The sequence below is a fragment of the Chamaea fasciata genome, unplaced genomic scaffold (genome assembly GCF_029207755.1).
Source record: "Chamaea fasciata isolate MVZ Bird 193981 ecotype frontalis unplaced genomic scaffold, bChaFas1.0.hap1 SCAF_2, whole genome shotgun sequence".
NCBI lineage: Eukaryota > Metazoa > Chordata > Aves > Passeriformes > Sylviidae > Chamaea > Chamaea fasciata.
Genome location: NW_027094087.1, coordinates 94,801,628 through 94,822,436, shown reverse-complemented (window position 1 = coordinate 94,822,436; position 20,809 = coordinate 94,801,628). Strand labels below are relative to the sequence as shown.

Here is a 20,809-nt window from a genome sequence, read left to right as displayed (position 1 = left end):
AAGGACTGAGTAACTGAGTCTCAGAAATGTTCACCTTAGAGTCCCACAACCATGAGACCATAAAATTCTCCTGAATATGAGTGAACTGCATCTGAAGAATTATTTTCAATAAATCTGGGGGTAAAACTTTGAATAAATGTGAAAAATGTCACAATTGTAAACTATTTCACCTAATTTGCTTTTCTACTAGAAGGCCATTGAAAGAGCTGCGATAAAAAACTACAAGTGAAATGTAGTCTCATTCAGTTTCAAAAAGCTTTCATAAAAATCCACTACAAAATTTCTGTACTTAGAATGATACAACAAGTAACAAATTATAGAAATCTATAGAAGCTATAGACACCTTAGGAAAAGATACTTGAAAAATTCAGTGTTTTACATACCCTCTGATATTTTGTGACCACATAAAATGTTGTCAAAGCAACAGAAAGACCTCTCTTTTTACTGAGATGTGAACTTTTCTAAGACTGAGAATGGTTATTGAGTAATTCTGCTTGTGTTTTCTGTCGAAAGTACTGATCAGAACTTAAATTTAGATGTAACTACAGGGTACAGAGTGCACATTATCCATAGATGTAATCTGGCCTCCACCATACTCTTGCCCAAGTGCATCTAGCCTGCAACCTTTCACTGATTTCTTCTATATTTATTTCTCTTTTCATGGCAGGGTCTTTTTATGCCATACTGAGAAGTCACATCGCTATTGACAGTCAAGTTTCCAGGGAATTTCTCTAATAAACAGATAGTTTCCTTTATTTTCTAGGAGTAATAATATTGTGTTAGAGGTTGTGGCACACAGAATAATCCACGTGGGTTGTGCATGCATTAACTACTTCCCTTGAAGAACATTGCTTAGGACAACATATGCCATTGGAATATGATCTTAAAATTCGGATGAATCAGCGCTATGTTCTGAATGTAACATGCAAAATGCTGCAGGCTCAAATCCAACACTGAACTGAAGATATTTTTGGAAATGTAATACTCCAGATATTGTTAAAGTCACTTTTTAAAGTTACTTGGAGTGCTGAAATTATTTTTTTTTTCTGAAAGCTGCAGTGCATTTTTACCTAATCTTTTATATGGTTGTTGTTTTGGCAATTGCTAAATTTATAAATAAATTAAAATATATCAGACAGTTGCTCTAACTCAGATACCTTTTTCTATTTATGTGTTAGCTGTGGAGTGTACAGAAATAATGTGTTAAAATTTTTCTTTTCTACACGTCACAAGTGCATGACAAAATATCTGACAGCAAACCACTAAAGCTGAAGTTTAAATAGCACTGAGTTATCTGCTTTAAATGCCTTTGCCATTATATGATCACTGAAACCAGTCAACATCTCCGTGTTCACTAAAAATATTACTAATTTAGGTCAAGATATTTTGAATTCAGTAGACCAGTATGTTATGGTTTTTATTTTTATATGAAGAAAAGGCACTCTGATATGATCACTGAAAATCTGTGTGTATAATGACACTATCAAGGGACATTTACCATGGTCTTTCACTGGGGGAATAACCCTCTAAAACAAAAATGTTCCTGCATCAATTTTACTACAACTAAAGAAAAACTCTCTTCTTTCTAGCAAGAAATCTAGAATTTTTTGTGACAATAGGAACGTTTTATTCCTTTAGATGTTCATTCTTTCAGCTTTATCCTTTCTCATCCATTATTTTCTGAGAAAAGATACAAGGTTGGTGTGATAAGATTTGACAAAAAAAGATGTTTCTTTGTTAGGAAACAAAATGTTTCCTTGACAGCAGTGAAAGTCACATGGTAGTATCTCTCCTTTGAAGAAGTTGTGGAAAAGAGGAAATTTCTGGATCAAGCTTCTATTAAATTTGCCTTCCCTTGTACTGTTAAGCAATGAAAGCACCTATAACTGTTGGCATTCTCAGGATCAATGTGAACCTTTACTAATCTGTAACAACAACTTCTAAGTCCTTTTTCCCCCACAGAGAAGGCAAATAAAACGTAAATTGAAAAAGCTCCTCAGGGAAGCAAGCAAAAAGAATAGAAAAAGTTAGACAAGGGCATGAGTTCTGCCAATGAGTCTTCTGTGCATGACAAGCACATCCCACACCTTACAAATGAAGCTGTTGTATCATTTGTTCATGCTATGGTAAAGAGCACACTGAATTTTTTCCTCTGATATTAATAAGAAAGTAAAGTTAAAAAAGCAAAAAGCTTATGAGGCTTTAGAGAATGAATGATTTGAAATTTCTTGTTTATATTCAGAAAGTGGAAGCAATATTAAGAGAGATCTTTAAAATACTAAGTACATAGGAAAAACTCTAACACTTTCTAGTACAATATTGTGCTCACGAGCCAGTGCTATAAGCATATGAATTCATTTTACAGTTTTTAACTATTAACACTGAATGTGATATTACAAAAAGTTAAGCTAAGAATGGCTCCATAAATAATGCAAGCTCCCTTATTCACAAGGTAACCCTCACTACCCTTTAGGGCATGCATTGGGCTTTTGAGAGGTAAGGAAAAGTGGAAGGTATTTCTCATATTTAATTTCTTCAGAAAGAGGTCTTATTTTAACTCAATTTCACAAGAAAGGTTGCACTTGTCCAAACCACAAGTTGCTACAAAATGACCCTTCTGAGCATATTTTCATACTTTGCCCTCTCTTTATTATGACTCCAATGTCTTGGAGTCAAACTAAATCTGGAGGAACCTCTTAAAAAACCCAAAACACTATTCTGTAAATTTATCCTATATATTCAGTCTGAAAGCTGCAAACAAAAATATTTCTCTCTCATTTTCTTTTTGTTTGTTTTTAACCTTCAAGTTTTACAGCTGAAAATGTAGAAAACGGCTAAATTAATGACTAGAAAGGCTATAACCCCTAGCCATAGAACAAAATATGTCTCATGAAATACTGTTGAATGCTGGAGAACATTGCAGCAGCCAGGAATCAGAATAGCTATGAATTCTGTGATATTACAGAAAGAATCCCGCATTGGTGAATTTGATTGAAATAATTTCAGCAACTGAGGTAGATCACAACATTCAAGAAGTCAACATAAACACTAATTGAAATGTATCTTGTTTGTTAAGTGAGGCAAAGTGGCAAATTTCTATATATAGCTTTTCATTGTATTTCTACTGTCTTTAAAAGTCATTATATTTGCACAATAAGCTAGTTTGGCACTGCAGTCTAGTCTACTTCAATTGAACTTGCCATGGAAAATCTCTTTTCATTTACTGAATGACATATTCCACTGAATAACTAAATCCATTTTGAAACAGAAAAGGTAAAGTGCTGCTAGTAAAGTCATTGTAACATTTATCAGAAATATTATTTCATCAGTAGTACCAAAATTCTGTGAAGATCATTATCTCTTTATAATGCCAACTGTATTGCATTATATTTCTCAATGGTTATTACACCGCATTAAAATATATTTCCTCTTTATCAAATCAAAATTTTGCACACAATCAGTGAAACCTGAAAGATGCAGTTTCATTCAACTATAGATTAGCTCTGTATCTGATTAATCCTCCCCTTATAATTAAGTTGTCATAGCAATGCATTTTTAATAGTACTTCATATGCCAGTAATAGGCTGGAGACAGTGCTCTTGGTAGTTTTTCAGTACTCAGTTATGCTAAATTATAAAGTTAGCAAATACAAAAGTGCTGGTCAACTTGCTCAAGCAGAAGAATGCGTGATCACACTTAAAACAGGCCAAAGTATCATCTGACATACATCACAGAAAGCAATACAAAATTTTGGGTGTCTCAGCTCAAGAAAGTAAAGGCAGATGCTACATCTGTTTTATTTTCAATATATATGCTTAATGATTAAAAAAATTACTCGAGGCTTTAAAAAAACTAGGCAATTACACCCTGTTATGAAGAAAGAAAATGTAGTGTTTTTTTTCTAATGGTGTTGCTTTCATATATTGGTACTTCTACAGTATACCGGGCAGCTGTGCAGAAAAAGTATTGATAATGGGAAATCACTGTACTTTTTTATGTCTTCCTCTCTGTATTTTTAACAGATAAATTGAATTACATATATTTATAAGGTTTCAAATTATCAGCAAATCATGCTTCAAGGACTAGGACTATGTATCTTGGTTGTTTCCAAGGCAATTACAGCAAGTTGGACTTAGTGATCCTTGTGGGTTCCTTCCAACTCAGCTTATTCTGTAACTCTGTGATTCTGTGAAATATCAGCATGCAAAAGTCTGTGAGAGCAAAAGAAAATTGCCTGATATTCCATTCATTTTTTAAAAATTCAGAATGTGAAGAATTATGTGCATTATTTTCCAGCATGAGGCAAAATGTGGGTCAAACTGACATGAAGAAAAAATGGTGTTAACTTATTTCTGCAGCTGAGAAAGACAAAGAAAAGAAAAAAAAAAACCCAAAAACCAAGAGATTATTTTCCTCATGACTCTGTAGAAAACACAGGGTTTAAATTCTGAAGACTTGTTTGAGAAGATCATTGCATAGCACACATCCTCTAAAAGCTCCTTCAAAGGACTGCTGAAGGGGAAAGTACATTGTGAATGCAACAACTGACCTAACTAATATAACTTAATGAAGATGTGTATTGATTTGGTTATGAGGAACTCTTAGCCTCTAAATATATAAATGCAAAATGGTAATTGTTCACTCTGAAGTTTCTGACCTTCCCTGAACGATGTGAGAAACATGCCTGCTTCAGTCAGACTGGAATCTTGCATGCAAGGGAAAGATGTGCAGCTACCAAAAATTTAATGTACACTACATCTGCCTGTTTCATATATGTATTTAAGAGTCAGAAATTAAACAAAAAAAAGGGGGTCTGGATTGAACAACATTGGAAACCTAATAATGGCAAAGATTAAGTTACTTAAGGAACTGTGGGGTGATGCAGTTAAAAAGGGACCAAATAGCTAAGCAGAATTTAGTTTTTCTCTCAATTATAGGTATATGCATTTTTCCTGAGGATCAAAGCTAATCCTACACTTTGAGTGTCTAGAAAACATAGTGGAAAATGCAAGCTGCACTGACATGCAAACTGACACTTCCCAGAAAATAAATATAAAAAGAAATCTCACGATATATGCATTAATAAGTGCATATACACAATATATGTACCATTACCTTGCACTTTAATCAATAAATACACCCATCACATTTTCCTTAACAGTTGTAAGTTTTCTCTTCTAAGCTGTTGTTGCTTTGATCTTCAAAAAGTGCATCTTTGAAATTAATAGGAATTACATGTTTAATGAATGAATGAGCACTCCTAGTTAGACAATTGGGTTAAGGCCTATTACCAGAGAAGTGCAGAAGTGCTGAATATGGTGTGAAGCCCTCACAGAAGACTGGTACATAAGACAACAGAGAGGAATACCTGGCTATTGTCTATTCTCACTACAATGTAAATTGACAAGGCAGAATATCAAAAACCTGTTGTGCTTTTTTATCTGGAATAGAACCAATTTTCTTCACAGTAGCTACTTTGGGGCTGTGTTTCACATTTGTGCTGAAAACAGTGCTGATAACAGGGATGTTTTATTTACTACTGAGCAGACAAGGCTCTTCTGCCTCTCCCCCCATGCCACCAGTGAGCAGGCTGGGGGTGCACAAGGAGCTGGGGGTCCACAGTGGGAGCACTGCTGGTACAGCTGACCCCAACTGGCCCAGAGCATATCCTAGACCAAATGACATCATGTTCAGCACAGAGACCTGCAGAAATAAGAAGGAAGGGGTGATATTCAGTGATGACATTCATTTTCCCAAGTCACCGCTATGTGTAATGGAGGCCAGCTTTCCTGGAGATGGCTGAACACCTGCCTGTTAATAGGAAATAACATTGTTTTGCTTGACTGACACATATGGCCTTTGCTTTATCTATTAAACTGTCTTTATCTCAACTAATGAATCTCCTCACTTCTATCCTTCCAGTTCTCTTCCCCATGCCAGAAAGAGCCACAGAGTAGCTCTGTCAGGCTTTGTTGCTGTCTGGAATTAAACCACAAAAACCTTCTGTACAAAAGCCATCCCACTGTTATGAAAATGCTATTGCCAGGTTCTGAGTGGGCTTTATAATTTGAATGCCTTGTAGAAAGGAAGAATCACATTCTACATTGCTGTTGCTCATTGAGTAAATACAGTAGACTACTCCCCCATGGTTGCTCACATTCATTTCCCATCACATTCCCTTTCAGTGAATAACAAAGATGACTCTTTCCTCAGGGTTACATCATCTTGCAAAGGTGTATATTTGAGAAAAAGTTTCTCTGCCCACTTTTCTTATTATGATGCAGAATAACTTCATCCAACACCAGATACAAAATGGTTCTAGATTGATTGCTTGGCTCTTCCTTATGAATATTTATCGAATGCAAGACATTTATCAAATGCACAGTAATGCCAAATAAATATTATATGTAATATTTTCCCTTTTCCTAGCTTGAAGTCCAAGAAAGGTAGAGAGTCACCCTACAGATGACCAAGAAGACAGAGTTTCCAAATACTTTAAGTTATCATAGTAACTACTAAACAAGTCCTTCCCAAAACACTTAAATAAAAAAAATTCTAAGCCAAAGCTTGTTTTGGATCATTATTTTGTATCTGTAACACAAGTCATCACTTCCAATGTCAACTGAGATGGGACAAATCTGTGTTTAACTTTATTCAGCACAGAGATTTTTATAGAAAGGGAAATATGCTTTGGTTAATGTAGAAGGTGCTACCAGAAACAGTGAGATGTAAGTTAAAAAAGAGCAAATCAGTGATAAATGCTTTTTCCCTTGGCCTACAAAGTAGAATTATGTCATTCATAAAAAGCATGAAAAGAGACTCTACAAGATTATATTCATTTCTTGGATAGTCAAGACTTTGACTCAGTGATTCTTCTATGTTTTGCTATCTGAAAAATAAAAATGGCCAGGCTGGCATCATACTTGTGCTGTTATTCAGCAAACCATCCTATTACCTGTGCATTTTTTCAACAATGTAAGAGTCAACATTGTCTGCTTCATTCTGTTGCACAGCCTCTCTCTCATGAGGGTTTAAAAAAGGGCATTTTCAGATACTATAGATCTCAGTATTGCATTCATGTTTAACATTAATACATAACAACTAAATAATGTCAAACAGTGAAATGGTGAATAGGAATGTAACAGCAAAGACAAAAGTGAAAAAGAAGTAAAAAGGTTAGATATTTTAAACAACTTTTTTTACTATAGCCCAAGGCTTCCTCCTGATTATTTTCAAGCTGCAATAAAAATTATATTAAATATTTAAAATGTGAACAGGCAAGTTTACTTACTGTTTCCTGGATGCCAGCGCACTGCATTTAAATATGCATTGCAGTAATGGAAGAGAAATTCATGCTCAGATTGAGTAACTTTTCCTTGAAGTAAAGGTAGCAGATCATGTCCATCAATAATCCTGAGTTAAAAATCATTTCAAAATCAGAAAAATAATTCAAACTTCACTTTGCTGAGAAGATATTATAACTCTGCTCATTGGCTGCTTAAAAAAACCCAAATGTGAACGACCACCTCCAACTGGTCAATTTTGAGAAAAACCTTCAGCAGCTCTTCCCTAAGGAAACAATTTTACACAATTTTACATTTTGCCATTATGAATATTTCCCTCAACCCTTTTTTTTTTTTTCCCCCCACTTCTGAGAAAGTGAACAGATATAAGAGAATAAATTGCTTCAAAACAGTCCTTCACAAATACCTGTTTGAGTATTTGGGAGTAGTCTGGCCAAAGAGAGAAAATACATTGTTCTGTTCTAGTATCCTCAGAAGCAGTGGTAATATCTCTGTCCAGCATATTATGTATGCCAGAATTTAAGACGGAACGGTAATTTCAGATTTGAAAATTAACTGCTTAAATATGCATTTATAAAGTACAAACACACACATACACATAAATATATATAAATTCTCTAAATGCTGCTGGACAATTTGACCATGCTTTGAAGGAATCAGTCCATTTACATAAAAATTGAGTTATAAAATAAGCAATACTTTTAACTGTTTCCCTAAATTAAACCTTTGAATTGCTGACATTAGCTGGTAGGGGAGAAACCACAGTCTGCATTTTTGACCTGGTATGAATTACAAATTTTTCCATAAGTTTTATAAGAAATTACTTTTTGCTGATATATAGATCAGCAAGTACCTCTTTGTCAAGCATTTTGAGGAACATCTCATAAAATTTTTGAAACTTATAAGTAGTTTTAAAAGGTCTATGTTGATTTTCAGTATCTTTACATACATGATCATTTCAATACCATTCCATAAAATATTTTTCACATTAGTGTAACTACTACAAGACAGGTACTAAGTTTACTTTTTATAAGTTATGTGTGATGATTAAATTCTTGTCAGCAACTGTATGCAAAAAAGCCATTCAGAGTAGCACTTTTCTCAAAGGATGGGCAGGAAAACTTCCTGGAATTCTGAAATTATCTTGTCTGATAACTTCCATCTGAGTGAATCCCTGTCTGTGGGGGTCTGTTGAAACAGTCTTTCCCACTTTCAGTTTTTCACGTTTTCTTGCCCAAGCAACAGACTCTTGTCTTGCAAGCTTGCTCATTAACCAATGCATGTCTATTGAACACTTTCTGTTTTAGAGCCTGTTGATGGGGGAAAAGGCATCTCCAGAAAAACGTCTCCAGTACTCAAGCATTACTGCAGCTGCTGATTTCAGAGTAATATTCAAGACTTTTCTTCCCTATTACTAATTTCTCTTTTTTAACTAGGAGCATGTCTTCTGTTCCTTTTTAACCGACTCCCTCACAGTGACAGAATATTAATTATATTATTTTTTCTTATTTCTCATGAAGAATTCAGTGGAGCTATAAGAACCCAGCTGCTGGAACAAAAATACTTCAAGCTAGTCCATGATCTAAGATGAAGCAGTATTTATGGCATCAGTCTAACACAGAAGAAGCACAGTGGAACAACCTACAAGTGGAAGTTACACGAGTATATTTGAATTTCTATAAAGGAGATCAAAGAAAACATCAGTACTTAGTATTCCCTTAAGCAATATGAAAACAAAATGCATAAAAACTACCACATAAAGAACAATCAGAACTTCTGAGGTTCTACAGAATTACTGTCTCTAGAGCATCTCTCAGGACCAACCTGACTAATTTTTCATGTCTTAGACTTCTCCTGCCCTGCCATTTCCTTCAAACACTCAATGAACAATAATTAGCAGAGTGACTCTGCTCACCACCGGGCTTTCCCATGTGGATTCTTGATGCTTTGTGCTCAGAAGTGATTTGTGAGTCATAATTGTGTTCAAAGCATATGCATATCAACAGGTTTCTCCACTTGATTTGGATAGCAACAGCATTTAGGCAGAGGCACCTTGCCACTGAGACTGTGTATCTCTCAAACAGGATAAAGCCTGGGGATGTAGCAGCATCAGGAAAGCATCTTATGAATTGTGGAAGTCCAGTGGCTTTTCTTATGAGGCTGCAAAACTCTGTATGGCATTATTTTGACCAACTGGGTACAGAGAAGAGAAAACCCAAACAAAACAAAAAATCCTAAACAAAACTGTGCGAAAAGCCTAGCTGGCATTTTGATGTGTTTTGTGATATTAAGCAGGTCAAGGCCAAGCTCATGAAGTTTGAAGTAATTTACACTTAAAGTTTCTTTTTCCAACAAATTCACTCATCAGAACAGAACCTTTTTTGATACATTCATTTTTGCTTTTAGTAAGTAATTCAAAGTTTGACAGTATATTGCTCTGATGATATTCTGGGGGTTTTTTTCGGTGTTTGGTGCTTTTTCTGTGAGTTAAGCTTATCTACATACAATATTTCTGTAAAACATTATCAGTATGTCAATATGAAAAGAGACAACATCATATTGCAAATGCAAAACCTAGTTCCTTATTTACATTCTCACCTCTATCTTAATAGACATCACCGGAATGTATAAAACACTCATGACACTTTCTCTAAAGCAGAGATGACTACAGAGCATACCTGTCAGAGGGTAACTGTGCATCTGCAAGTTTAACTATGGTAGGGAATATATCCATGTTGCTTGTTGGCTCATCAATAGAGGCACCAGCATGTACCACTCCAGGCCAACGGAGAAGACCTGGCACACGAATACCGCCTTCCCAGTTTGTTGATTTTCCACCTGAAAAAATGAGTTTCGTTTGCTGAGAAATCAATTTCTTCTAAGATAATGCCACCCCATAAGATTCAATTTCCAATATTAAACATTCTGTCTAGTTAGAACCTTCCTATCAAAAATATTTATCCTATTCTTAATTTTCTAGATTTTCTACCTTCTTTAGTACTTTCTCACTATAAATTTATGAATATGTATTAGACAGAGCTTATAAAATGCATTGAAATTACACACACACACAAAAATGTTATAGAAGATTAAAAAGCCCTTCACTAGAATCTTCACATAAGAACTGGTCGAGATAGTCTGCCCCATAGATATGTGAACCTATAACCAAAAAACAGGAATCCAAAAAAAAATTAGTTATATCTACATGTCTCAGGTATAAATCCAGAGAAGGTACATGATATTTTTATTAAAAATGGTGCCTAATGACTTTGTATAGAATTTAAGTATGTTACTGAATTCTCCAATTCAATGTGTTAGAAAGAAATTCACTTCAGTGATGATAGCTTTCAGGATGCTGTGAAGAACTTTTTGCATTCTAAACCAACACAGTTGCATCAAATGCATTATCTACTGATTGCATTCAACAGTGACTTACAGTCTTTTACTGTTTCTACAAGATCCATCCTCCCAACTACTGCCCAATCCTCCCAACACCTTTTGCAGAAGGACAATGGGTTTATTCTATGACAGCATGTTCACCATTACTAAATAAATAAGTGACATGACTCTGTATGAAGAGGCATCACAAGTGGTATTACCAATGTCCTGCACAGTTGTGTCTATGTAGAGCACTTCAGGGTGACCTTTGAAATTTATATATCATTTGAAAAAGAAACCTCCATTAAACAGATGGGTTTTGGATGGGTTAAACCTGTTCAGGGACATTTGGAAATAAATTGAGATTATTTTATACAATAAAAATGTCTAGAAAACCAGGAATATATGGGTTGGACTTCTGCCATTAAATGAATCAAATAGCAATTCATGGTTCAGTCAAAACCACTAGAGGACTATTTTTTTTCCTGTATCTCCCTTAAAAAACAAACAAACCCCAAACCAAACCAAAACAAAAAACCCCCAAAATAAAACAAAAACAAACAAACAAAAAACCACATCAAAGTCTTTCAACAGTTCTTTTTTATCAGCATCTTAAACACCCAGAACACCTCATAGATGTCAGTACCTTTGGTATTGACCCCAGGCTTGTTATACGTGCTGTCTATTTTACTGACTTCTTGATGATCTTTCCCATTTCAGCAAAGGGGTTCAGATTCCACCTGGTTTTCTACAGGATTTTCACTGTTTGTAAAGGTATGCAGTAACATCAAGACAGACAAGTCTTTTTAGTATAAATTTACCTTTCTATTTTCTTGTGACTGAAAGACCATTAGCTCATAATTCTTTCTTATATCAGATTTTTGCTTACTTTTTTTTTTTTCCATGGGCTTTATCAGAATTCATAATATTGAATAGTCAGGAACACATCTAGTCAGACATTAGAAAAGTTAGACTTTCTAATATTCAGCCTTATGTCAAGTGACAATATTGCTTAAATTTTTTTTTGACAACAGTGTCAAGATAGATCTCAACAGGATGTTGAGTGTCTTCTAGAACACTTAAAAGTTTACTGTCATTGCTGAGTTAAATGTAATTCCATTCTCATGATGAAGGGTGTAACTACCTATTCTAAAACTCAAGAATGAGATTCATGTCTTATTTTTGTTTACATTCTAGTAAAATATTATTTTCGAAACACAACTCTAAAGAAAATATAGATATAAGTTCATGAAGTGTTATTTGGTGATACGTAGAACCCCTGTCAGCAGAAGGAAGTGTTCACCCAAAAGTAGGCTGATAAGTTGTTAATGCACTTGGGTCAAGATCAGTGTAGATGTCAATAGGCTGCGTCCATCTTCTGTAGAAAAGATGAGTCTATCCCTGTACAACAGTGATTAAGTTTTTCAAAGTTTGTTGGGAATTAGGTGCGACACAGCAGGAAAGATTAATAACCTGACTGAGCTATAGTGCACAGAAAATTCACTTGAGTGGGAGTTGTTAAATCCAAATAAAAATTCAAGTGCAAGGCCATAAAATTACAGATATCTTCAAATTAACATACTTTTAGTGAACAGCTACGTCAAGGAGGTGATTTAGTTAATAAGCCAGATCCTAATTCTGTGTACACATGACAGCAGCTTTATGGCTGAAAGGTATCAACAGCATACAACACTAAGAGTTGATCTATACCTTAGGCAGCTTTTGGTATGATGTTCCTTTTATTTCTCTATGCCTGTCTCAACCTAGTAAGAGTGCTAGCTAGACTGGATGTTTAAATAAAGTCTTGTTATACTTAGTCTCCTGTGTTATCTGAAGACAGAGAGATTTCAAAGTATGTGCTAAATCTGATTCTCACACATGATACAATTCTTAAAACTTAGGTATTGGGTCACTTTCACAGCTCTTAGGTTCACAGTACAATTTTCTTGAATCAGCAGAAAAGGCCAGAAAAATTGCACATTACCCAAGCACAAAAGAACAGTCCACAAACTGATGCTCTGCTGTAAGGTAGAAAAAGTAAAATGAATTCCACAGCAGGGCTTTCTCCTCACTTATGTCTATGAAGAAGTAACTGCTGTTTTCCTTTCAAAAGGCTAATTGGAGCTTATATTTTTTTACATCTCTGGAGACTGGGAATAGTAGGGAATCAGGGCAGGAATTACGGGTCATTGCAGAAGACTGTTTTCTGTTATCTCTGCTCACGTGGCGTTCATTTTTATTGGAATTGTGCTTAGTGACTGCAGGTGCTTTATGTCTTTACACGATTACAAATCCCTGGACATTCATCATCTTTAAAACTCTAGCTGTTAAACTCTGTACAAGATACTTGCATTTTTTTTTTCCTTCAAGAAAAAATAAATCAAGGTTGCTTGAAACATGTAGCAAACAACTAATGCAATGAAATAAAATATCTACAAAATATCATTATTTTCAAACAAAGTATCTAGGTATTTAAGCACCTGGCTCATTAGTTTTGTATTTTGCTCAGACTTGACAACATAGAAACATAGAAAAGTCTGCAACCTAGTTGCCTGTATGCCTGGGAAACACTAGGCAACCTACCTTCGTGTTATTTTTGTTCTCTTAAATTCTTCTTAAAAGGTTTTTAAAACAGCACAAAACACACCAGGCTGTATTTTCCTGCTTAGCTATCTACGCTTTCTGAGTAGTTGCACCTTTCAGTGTTATATTGAACAATAGCCTATATTCACCTTTCCTGAAAAATCTGCAGGAGCAGGAAAAAGAAAGACATAACTCTCTGCAGTCATCCAAAACATGATGTCAAATTTCCATTTTAACCTCATTTCAAATCTAAGCTAAAAGGATATATCTTCCCACTCCCTCACCCCCCACCCCCCACCTCCCGGTTTAAATTGACTGCTATTACTTAACTCTGGCAACAGAGCTTTTACAAAGGATGATATATAAAGGGGAACTCTGCAGTAAATCACTATTAACATTATGAATGATGAATAATGAAAACTATTTTAAATAACTTTGTTAAATCACCTGGATTATAACCATACTACCCTTTTCTTCATATATTCTTCTAAAAACAAAGCTTCCAAACCCAATTTATTTGCTTGAATGATAGAGAAACACAAAGATATTAATTATTCTACCCATTTATACTGGACTTTATGACACAAATATCAACGATCAAGAGTGGTTACTAATCCTTATTTTATAAAATGGTTGAACAACAATTTATTTTCAACGAAAAGTTTACTCTTTATTTTACTGATTTTTAAATTGTTTTGTGTACTGTTTTTGTTAATTTTTAATCTGAGCTATTCTTGTACAGGTGAACAGAATATACATGGCTCATTTGGATGTTTCTCATCTAACAATTCTTCCAATCAAATGAAGTGATCTCTGAAGATAATTTTTGTTTCAGACAAAATTACAAGATGGGTTGATTATTTAAAAATCTGGATCACTTCAGAGAGAATATAAAAATACAGTACATTTGAAAAAAAGATCAACTACTGCTTTCTTTCAAGTCAAAAGTAAACTCCAACAAATATCACTAGATATGCCACAGCATGATTCCTGGGGTCAAAGTAATGGTCAGCTTGATTTCTTTGTGGATTACAGGGAGGAAAAGGTTTACTAACAGCTTCAAGAAACCCTGCTGAATGAACTTAACACTGCAGTATATAAACTTGTTTTACAGTAGTATTTTTTTTTTAAAAATATTGGTTATTCATTTCTTGTTTTGGTCTCAAAGACCTGTAGTAGATTTTTTAAAAAATCAGGGTTTAAATGCTCAGGAAACATTAATTATTATTTTTAATGGATATTAACAAATAACTATGATGATACCTATTTCTAAGGCACAAAGCACTTTACATAAATGTTTTTTCACACAGTTTGGCTTTATCAGTGTTTGGTTCCACTTCCATTAGCAGCAGAACTCATGACCCACTCTGGCAGCATGACAGTAACCAAGTGTCCGTATTGTGCTAAGTGCTTCCTAAGTACAAAGAAAGATGGTTTCTAATGCAGGCCTGAGGTACAGGCAAAATGAACATATCCAAAAGACAGTAAGATGTAAGCAGATTGAACAGAAAATCCTGTATGTGACAAAGTGGGACACATGTCAACAAGTGATAGCAAGGGAGGACTTGTACTGTCTGCATATGTACCAGTGAAATATTATAGTGAGAAAAAGAGTTGAGAAAAGTTCTTACTGCCTTCATTGTCTACCGCTATAAATTATGTGTGTATATATATATATATATATATATATATATATATATATATATATATATATAAAATAGTTCACTGAGGCTATTTCAAGAAATTACTCACTAAGAAACAAAACAGAAATTACCACAAAATATTTAGATTCAGAATCTCAGGGTACCAAAGAAGAATATAATGGTTTCCTTTAAATCAGTCTACATCATGTTAATATAGAGGAAATTATATTCATTTATTTATTCCACTCATCTTATTTGAAAGTAGAAAACCAAGATATTTGGAAAAACTAACTTTATATCTGCTCCTAAAGGAAAACTATGGTGACTAGATCAAATGGACATGCTTCAATGAGGCAGCTAGTGAAAAACACCTTAGAAGAAGTCAGTGTAGGTATCCTGGAAACTGTATACACAAACAATACCTTAATGTTTTATACTTTCAACTGACAAATATTACAGATCTGAAAAAAACCCCACAAAACCCTGGAAAAATTAGATAGAAAGTTTTAAGAAGATACTTCAGTTACACTTTTACTTTCCTTTTTTCAATATAAAAATGTTAATATTAACATATTAATAAATTGTTAACATTTTTAATTTAATTAAAATATTAATAGTATCTCGTACAAATCCAAGAAGTACTTCATGAGTTCAGGTAAGAAGGCCTTCAGTTGTTGCGAAGAAACTCTTACTAAAACAGCCACTATTTTTTGTTTTAGAAGCTGTATCTAGATTTAAACCTTTGGAAGACCTTTGACAAAGACCTTTAGGAAAAGTTACTGGAACATTAATCATGGGTTAGGAGACAAAGGATTGTCATGAATCAAAATCTAACTAACAGTCAGGAAACAAAAAGAGAAAACAGCCTGTAACCCTTTGCAAAAATACCCCAAAATAATAGTAAGGTACCTTGATGTTACACTGTGTTAAGCCCCTTACTATTTCAGTATATTTACTTCAGTTTTGAAAGGGAAGTAATTCACATGGGAAAATAAAAAGAAATTAGGGACAAGTAAAAAAGCATAAGAGGGATGGAAGAGACAATTTTCTGATTTTTGCCTCTGCAAAAGGCACTGTAAAAGTATACAAAACAAATCTAAGCTAGGGAAGATATAAAATTTTTCCCTCCTTTGCGCTATACCATTGAGGAAACGTTATTAAACTTCAAGATGTTCCATGAAATTTGCAACTGTCCTGTTTCAAAATAGTAAATGAAAGCACTGAATTCTCATGGACAAGCAATAGAGGCTATGCTCAGACTTTAGAAAGACTCAAAGTGGAAATTCATCTTTATCTGATAAAAATTTATACAATTAATGTTAAGAATCTTTGTAGAATCTAAATTGTCAGGATTCACATCTTAAACCAAGGTCATACTGTCCAGGATTAGGATCTTCTTAGGGATTTTATTTACCATACAGATCCTGATAACCAACTGTCAGAAAAAGGTCACTGGAAGGAGATTTTGATCCATCACTTCAGTATTACTATATAATGTCTTCTGAAAAGGAATGCTGCAGAAATAAACCAGACTGTGTACAACAGCAATTGGTTAAACACTATGTTAGCTCTGGTTTCTAATTTCAAGGGGTATCCAAATTTATGATGAATGGTTCTGTAGTTAGAATCCAGAGTAATAAAATCTTCAAACAGCAATTTCCCCTTTTTGCATTGAGCTTTGCAGCACTAGCTTAACTTTCCAAACCCCTCTTAAATTTTATTATTGGTGCTTATTTGGCTAGGTATCAAGAGAAATTAGCGAGTTAGAGTTTTGGAGATTGGTTGAGAGCTTTTGATTTTAGGGCAGAACCAATTACTGCTGAGCATGCCTCTCCAGCTCTGACAAGAGGGTTAAGTGGCTTGATTCATATTTGCATTCATACACCACTCAGGTACAAAAAGATAAGTAGTGGAGATTGACTAGCAGAGACAGGGAGGGAGGAAAGATGTGTATGTCTCACAGGTTTTTTTTATACTACACACCACAGGAAGCAAATTCCTGGTGTGTGCACACATAAGCACAAGACCATAAAGATTGTCTTTCTGCTTTTTTAGGCACATTTCTCTATCAGTGCCTGAGTCTTGGGGTTTCACAGGTCTGGTTCTCATTAACTCTGCCAGAGATGTACAGACACTTTTCATCCCATGTGACTTTTAATATGAATAAAATCCTATGTATGAAAATTGCTAGTTATGTAATTAATTGATCATTTCTATTTAAGTCCTTTGGAAAATGATGCATAATATACCAGTTAAATTAAGGAATGATTTTGATATGGAGGGAGTGGAATATAAAGCAGAATTAATTGTATTTAAAAATGTTAAAAGCATATTCATCTAATTGCCAGGGTCTTTTAATTTCTTTTTATTTTATTTGTCTCTCATCAAATAATAATTTTGTTTCTTACACTGTGATTATTTTGTAACCCATTTGTCAGCACAGCACAGGTGTTAACTGTTAACCACAAATTTTTTCCTTTTTTCTAAAAATAAGCCCCATTACTACCCAACTAAACCTATCAATGAGATTTTCTTCTTAATCCAGGTAAGATCAATTTCAAATTTTTTTCTGCATTGTAAGTATGAATACAAAATTTTGCAAGGCTTGAGAGAAAAGGCTCCACTTAATCAGAGTCCCTCAAGAAGACATATTCCCAAGTGTATTTTTTCCTCCCTTATAATTTATCCTGCACCTTATGTCTGGCACTCTAGAAGGCAAATATTTTTTAGAGCTTCTAAAACACCTCAGGCTGTGCCTACAGCTACAGATATGTAACCATATGGTTCCTTAATTACTTAAATCACTATCCAAGGCCTATGTGCTAATGTTCAAGATACATTTCACTCTGGTGTTAGCCCAAGGGGACCCATCTGATAGACCTCATAACTTTGGCATCCCTTGTTTTTCACATGTAGCATTTCCTTTGAAGCTCTCTTAAAATATAAGGGTCATTTCTCAGACAGATACTTGCTGAGTAAAAACTGTGGGGTCCTCTTGCTTGAAACCTCTCTGTATAGTTATTGCTTACTCTATATGCCTGAATTTTTTCCTTTCTTAAGTTTTGCAGGTGATATAAATCTGGCAAGAGTGGAAGGTTGTGTTACCATCCAAAGGGACTTTGATAGACTTGGAGAAATGGGCTAAAAGGAACCCCATTAAGTTCAGCAAAGGAAATACCAAGCCCTGCATCTTCACAGCAGTAAACTCTATCAAAGCAAAGGCTGGGGAGTGACTGGCTGGAAAGCAGCTCTGCAGAGAGGAGCTGGAGGGTTCTAATGAGCAACCAGCTGAACACAGGCCAGCAATGTGCCCTTCTGGCAAAGAAGGACAACATCACTCTGAGCTGCAGGAGGAAGAATGCTTCTGGCAAGTCCTGTTCTCTGCTCAGCACCGGTGAGACATACCTGGAGCACCAGGTCCAAGTACAGAACTCCCCAGTACAAGGTACATGGGCATACTAGAATGAGTTCAAAGACAGGTGATGAATGATTAAGCAGCTGGAGCATTCAATATATGAGGAGAGGCTGAGGGAGATGTAAGTCCTGGAGAAAAAAATGCTTAGCAGGATCTTATGCATCTGTAGGGATTACATGGATTTACCTGAGAAAAGAGGACAGAGCCAGACTCTTTTCAGTGGGGGGTCACTGACAGGCAAGAGGCAAAAACTAAACCACAGAAAACTCCATTTAAACATATGCAAACGTGGTTTGTTTTTTTTTATGGTGGGCATGATCGAACACTAGAGAAAGTTGCCCAAGGAGGCCGTGAAGTTTCCATCACTGGAGATTTTCATAACGTGGCTGGATACAATCCTGAGCAACATGCTACAGCTGACCCTGCTCTGCAGGGTCTGGAACTGCAGACCTTGGGAGACGCCTTCCAGGCTCAACTACTATGAGATTTTGCAGTTCTATGATACTGTCTATATTAAAAAACAAAAACAAAACAAAAAAAAACCCGCAACAACAACAAAAAACACCTAAGGAAAATTTACTTTGTTATCTATACAACTAAAAGTTTCAAGTTGGGTGAATGGCTTTCCAAAAACTGGTGGATTTATTTGATCTTGACCCCTGAAATATGAGTGGAAAACAAATTACACCGCCTCTACCTATTGAAAGAATGAAAAGAAATTAATGTCTCATAAAGAGACAAGAAGACTCATTGAATTTCATTAAAAAGAATAAAAACAAACATTCTTACTTTATTTTGATTAGTTTTTGACCTTGGCCACATTGTCCATTACAGTTTTGGTGCAAACCCAAGGAGATGCTTTCTTCTTGCATTTTTCAAGAACAATAAGACAATATTCACCTTTATATATGCCATTGTATCCTCCATGGACTTCTCCAGTGCTGGAAATTTCTTCAAGATGAGCCCCTTGGTCAGAAGTAAAGTATACAAGAGTTTTATCACTCAGATTATGCTTCTCCAGTACATCCAGAATTTGACCTAGGTGAAATAGAAAAGGAAAACAAAACAAAACAAAACAAAACAAAACAAAACAAAAAAAAACCCCAAACAAACAAAAAAAACCAAAAACAACAACAACAAAAAAAAAACCAAAAAAAACCAACCAAACAAAAAAAAAACACCACAAAGGACAAGATTAAGAATCATAGAATCAACTAGGTTGGAAAAGACCTTTGAGATCATCAAGTCCAACCTATGACCTAACCTAACACTTCCTCATCAACTAAACCATGGCACTGAGTGCAATGTCCAGTCTTTTTTTAAACACACCCAAGGATGGTGACTCCACCATCTCCCTGGCCAGATAATTTCAGTGCCCAATCACTCTTTCAGTGAAGAATTCTTTCTGATGCCTAACCTAAACTTGCCTTGGGGTAGCTTAAGACTGTGTCCTCTGTCAGCTGTTGCCCGGATAAAGAGATCAACCCCCACCTCACTACAACCACCTTTCAGGAAGTTGTAGAAGGTGATAAGGTCACCTCTGAGTCTCCTTTTCTCCAGGCTAAACAACCCCAGCTCCCTCAGTTGTTCCTCACAGGGCTTGTGTTCCAAGTCCCTCACCAGCCTTGTTGCCCCCTCTGGACACTGGGGACTTTGAATTACTTTTTCATTAGCCTTGGCACACATAAATATTTTTGTCCTATTGCCTTTTTGAGATCACTTTTCACATAAACTCTCTTGTACACAGCAACTGGCACATGCAGCACACAGTAGGGCACAATCACAAAGGGCTTGGAGCAATAGGGACTATGACTCAGCTGCTGCAGGGTTTCTTGAAGTACAATATGAGAGGATTTGTGCACATCAGAGAAAAGGGCTAATCCACAGACAGCAAGTGACTTTTGGAAGCAGTTACTCTCAATCAAGAAAACCCCTTAACAAGAAGATTCAAGCCACTGAGGATATTCAATAACACTGAGGAAAGAGTCTCAGCATGAAGAGCAGATCTCACAGTTTGGGGGTAAAGCCTTGCTGCCTAGCAACATATAGAGGCAGCAGAGCAAATATCTCAGTGTGTTAGAGTTACACAAAACCAAAAAAAGTAAGAGAATGTATGAAGCACCTTTGAAGTATGTGTGGTTTCATTATCAAACCTAATAATTAGTTCTTAATATCTCATCATACAGAAAAACATCAACTAAACTCAAAATGTGCAAGGTAATAAACACACCCAGGTGCACACATTAAAAAGAAGTATCCACAGGGATATGTTTTGTACCTCTTAGACACCATGGACTCATGTTTCATTTTCACAAAGGGCTCCTCACACTACTTTGGCACCGTGAGGACCTTGCAGTTATATAAATTACACTGAAACCTATTTAGACTGAATTCTTTAAAATGTGTTTCTGTATGAATGAGAGTGAAGCTGCTCTTTGTAACTTGCTTCAGTGAATTTTATACTGATTAGGAATCTAAAATTATCG

General features: G+C 35.3%; 1 protein-coding gene across 2 annotated transcripts in view; it reads right to left on the bottom strand.

The window, feature by feature from the left end:
- The window catches only part of STS (steroid sulfatase), a 107,239-nt gene that overhangs the window by 21,524 nt on the left and 64,906 nt on the right, over positions 1-20,809 (bottom strand). The window contains exons 8-10 of one of the 2 annotated variants that reach the window (XM_066176787.1): positions 19,224-19,361; positions 9,983-10,142; positions 7,292-7,413 (exon numbers count right to left, since the gene is read on the bottom strand). In XM_066176787.1, coding sequence (XP_066032884.1) covers positions 7,292-7,413; positions 9,983-10,142; positions 19,224-19,361 — 420 coding nt within the window. The remainder of the gene's footprint in view (positions 1-7,291; positions 7,414-9,982; positions 10,143-19,223; positions 19,362-20,809) is intronic. The other variant, XM_066176788.1, reaches the window with a different exon arrangement.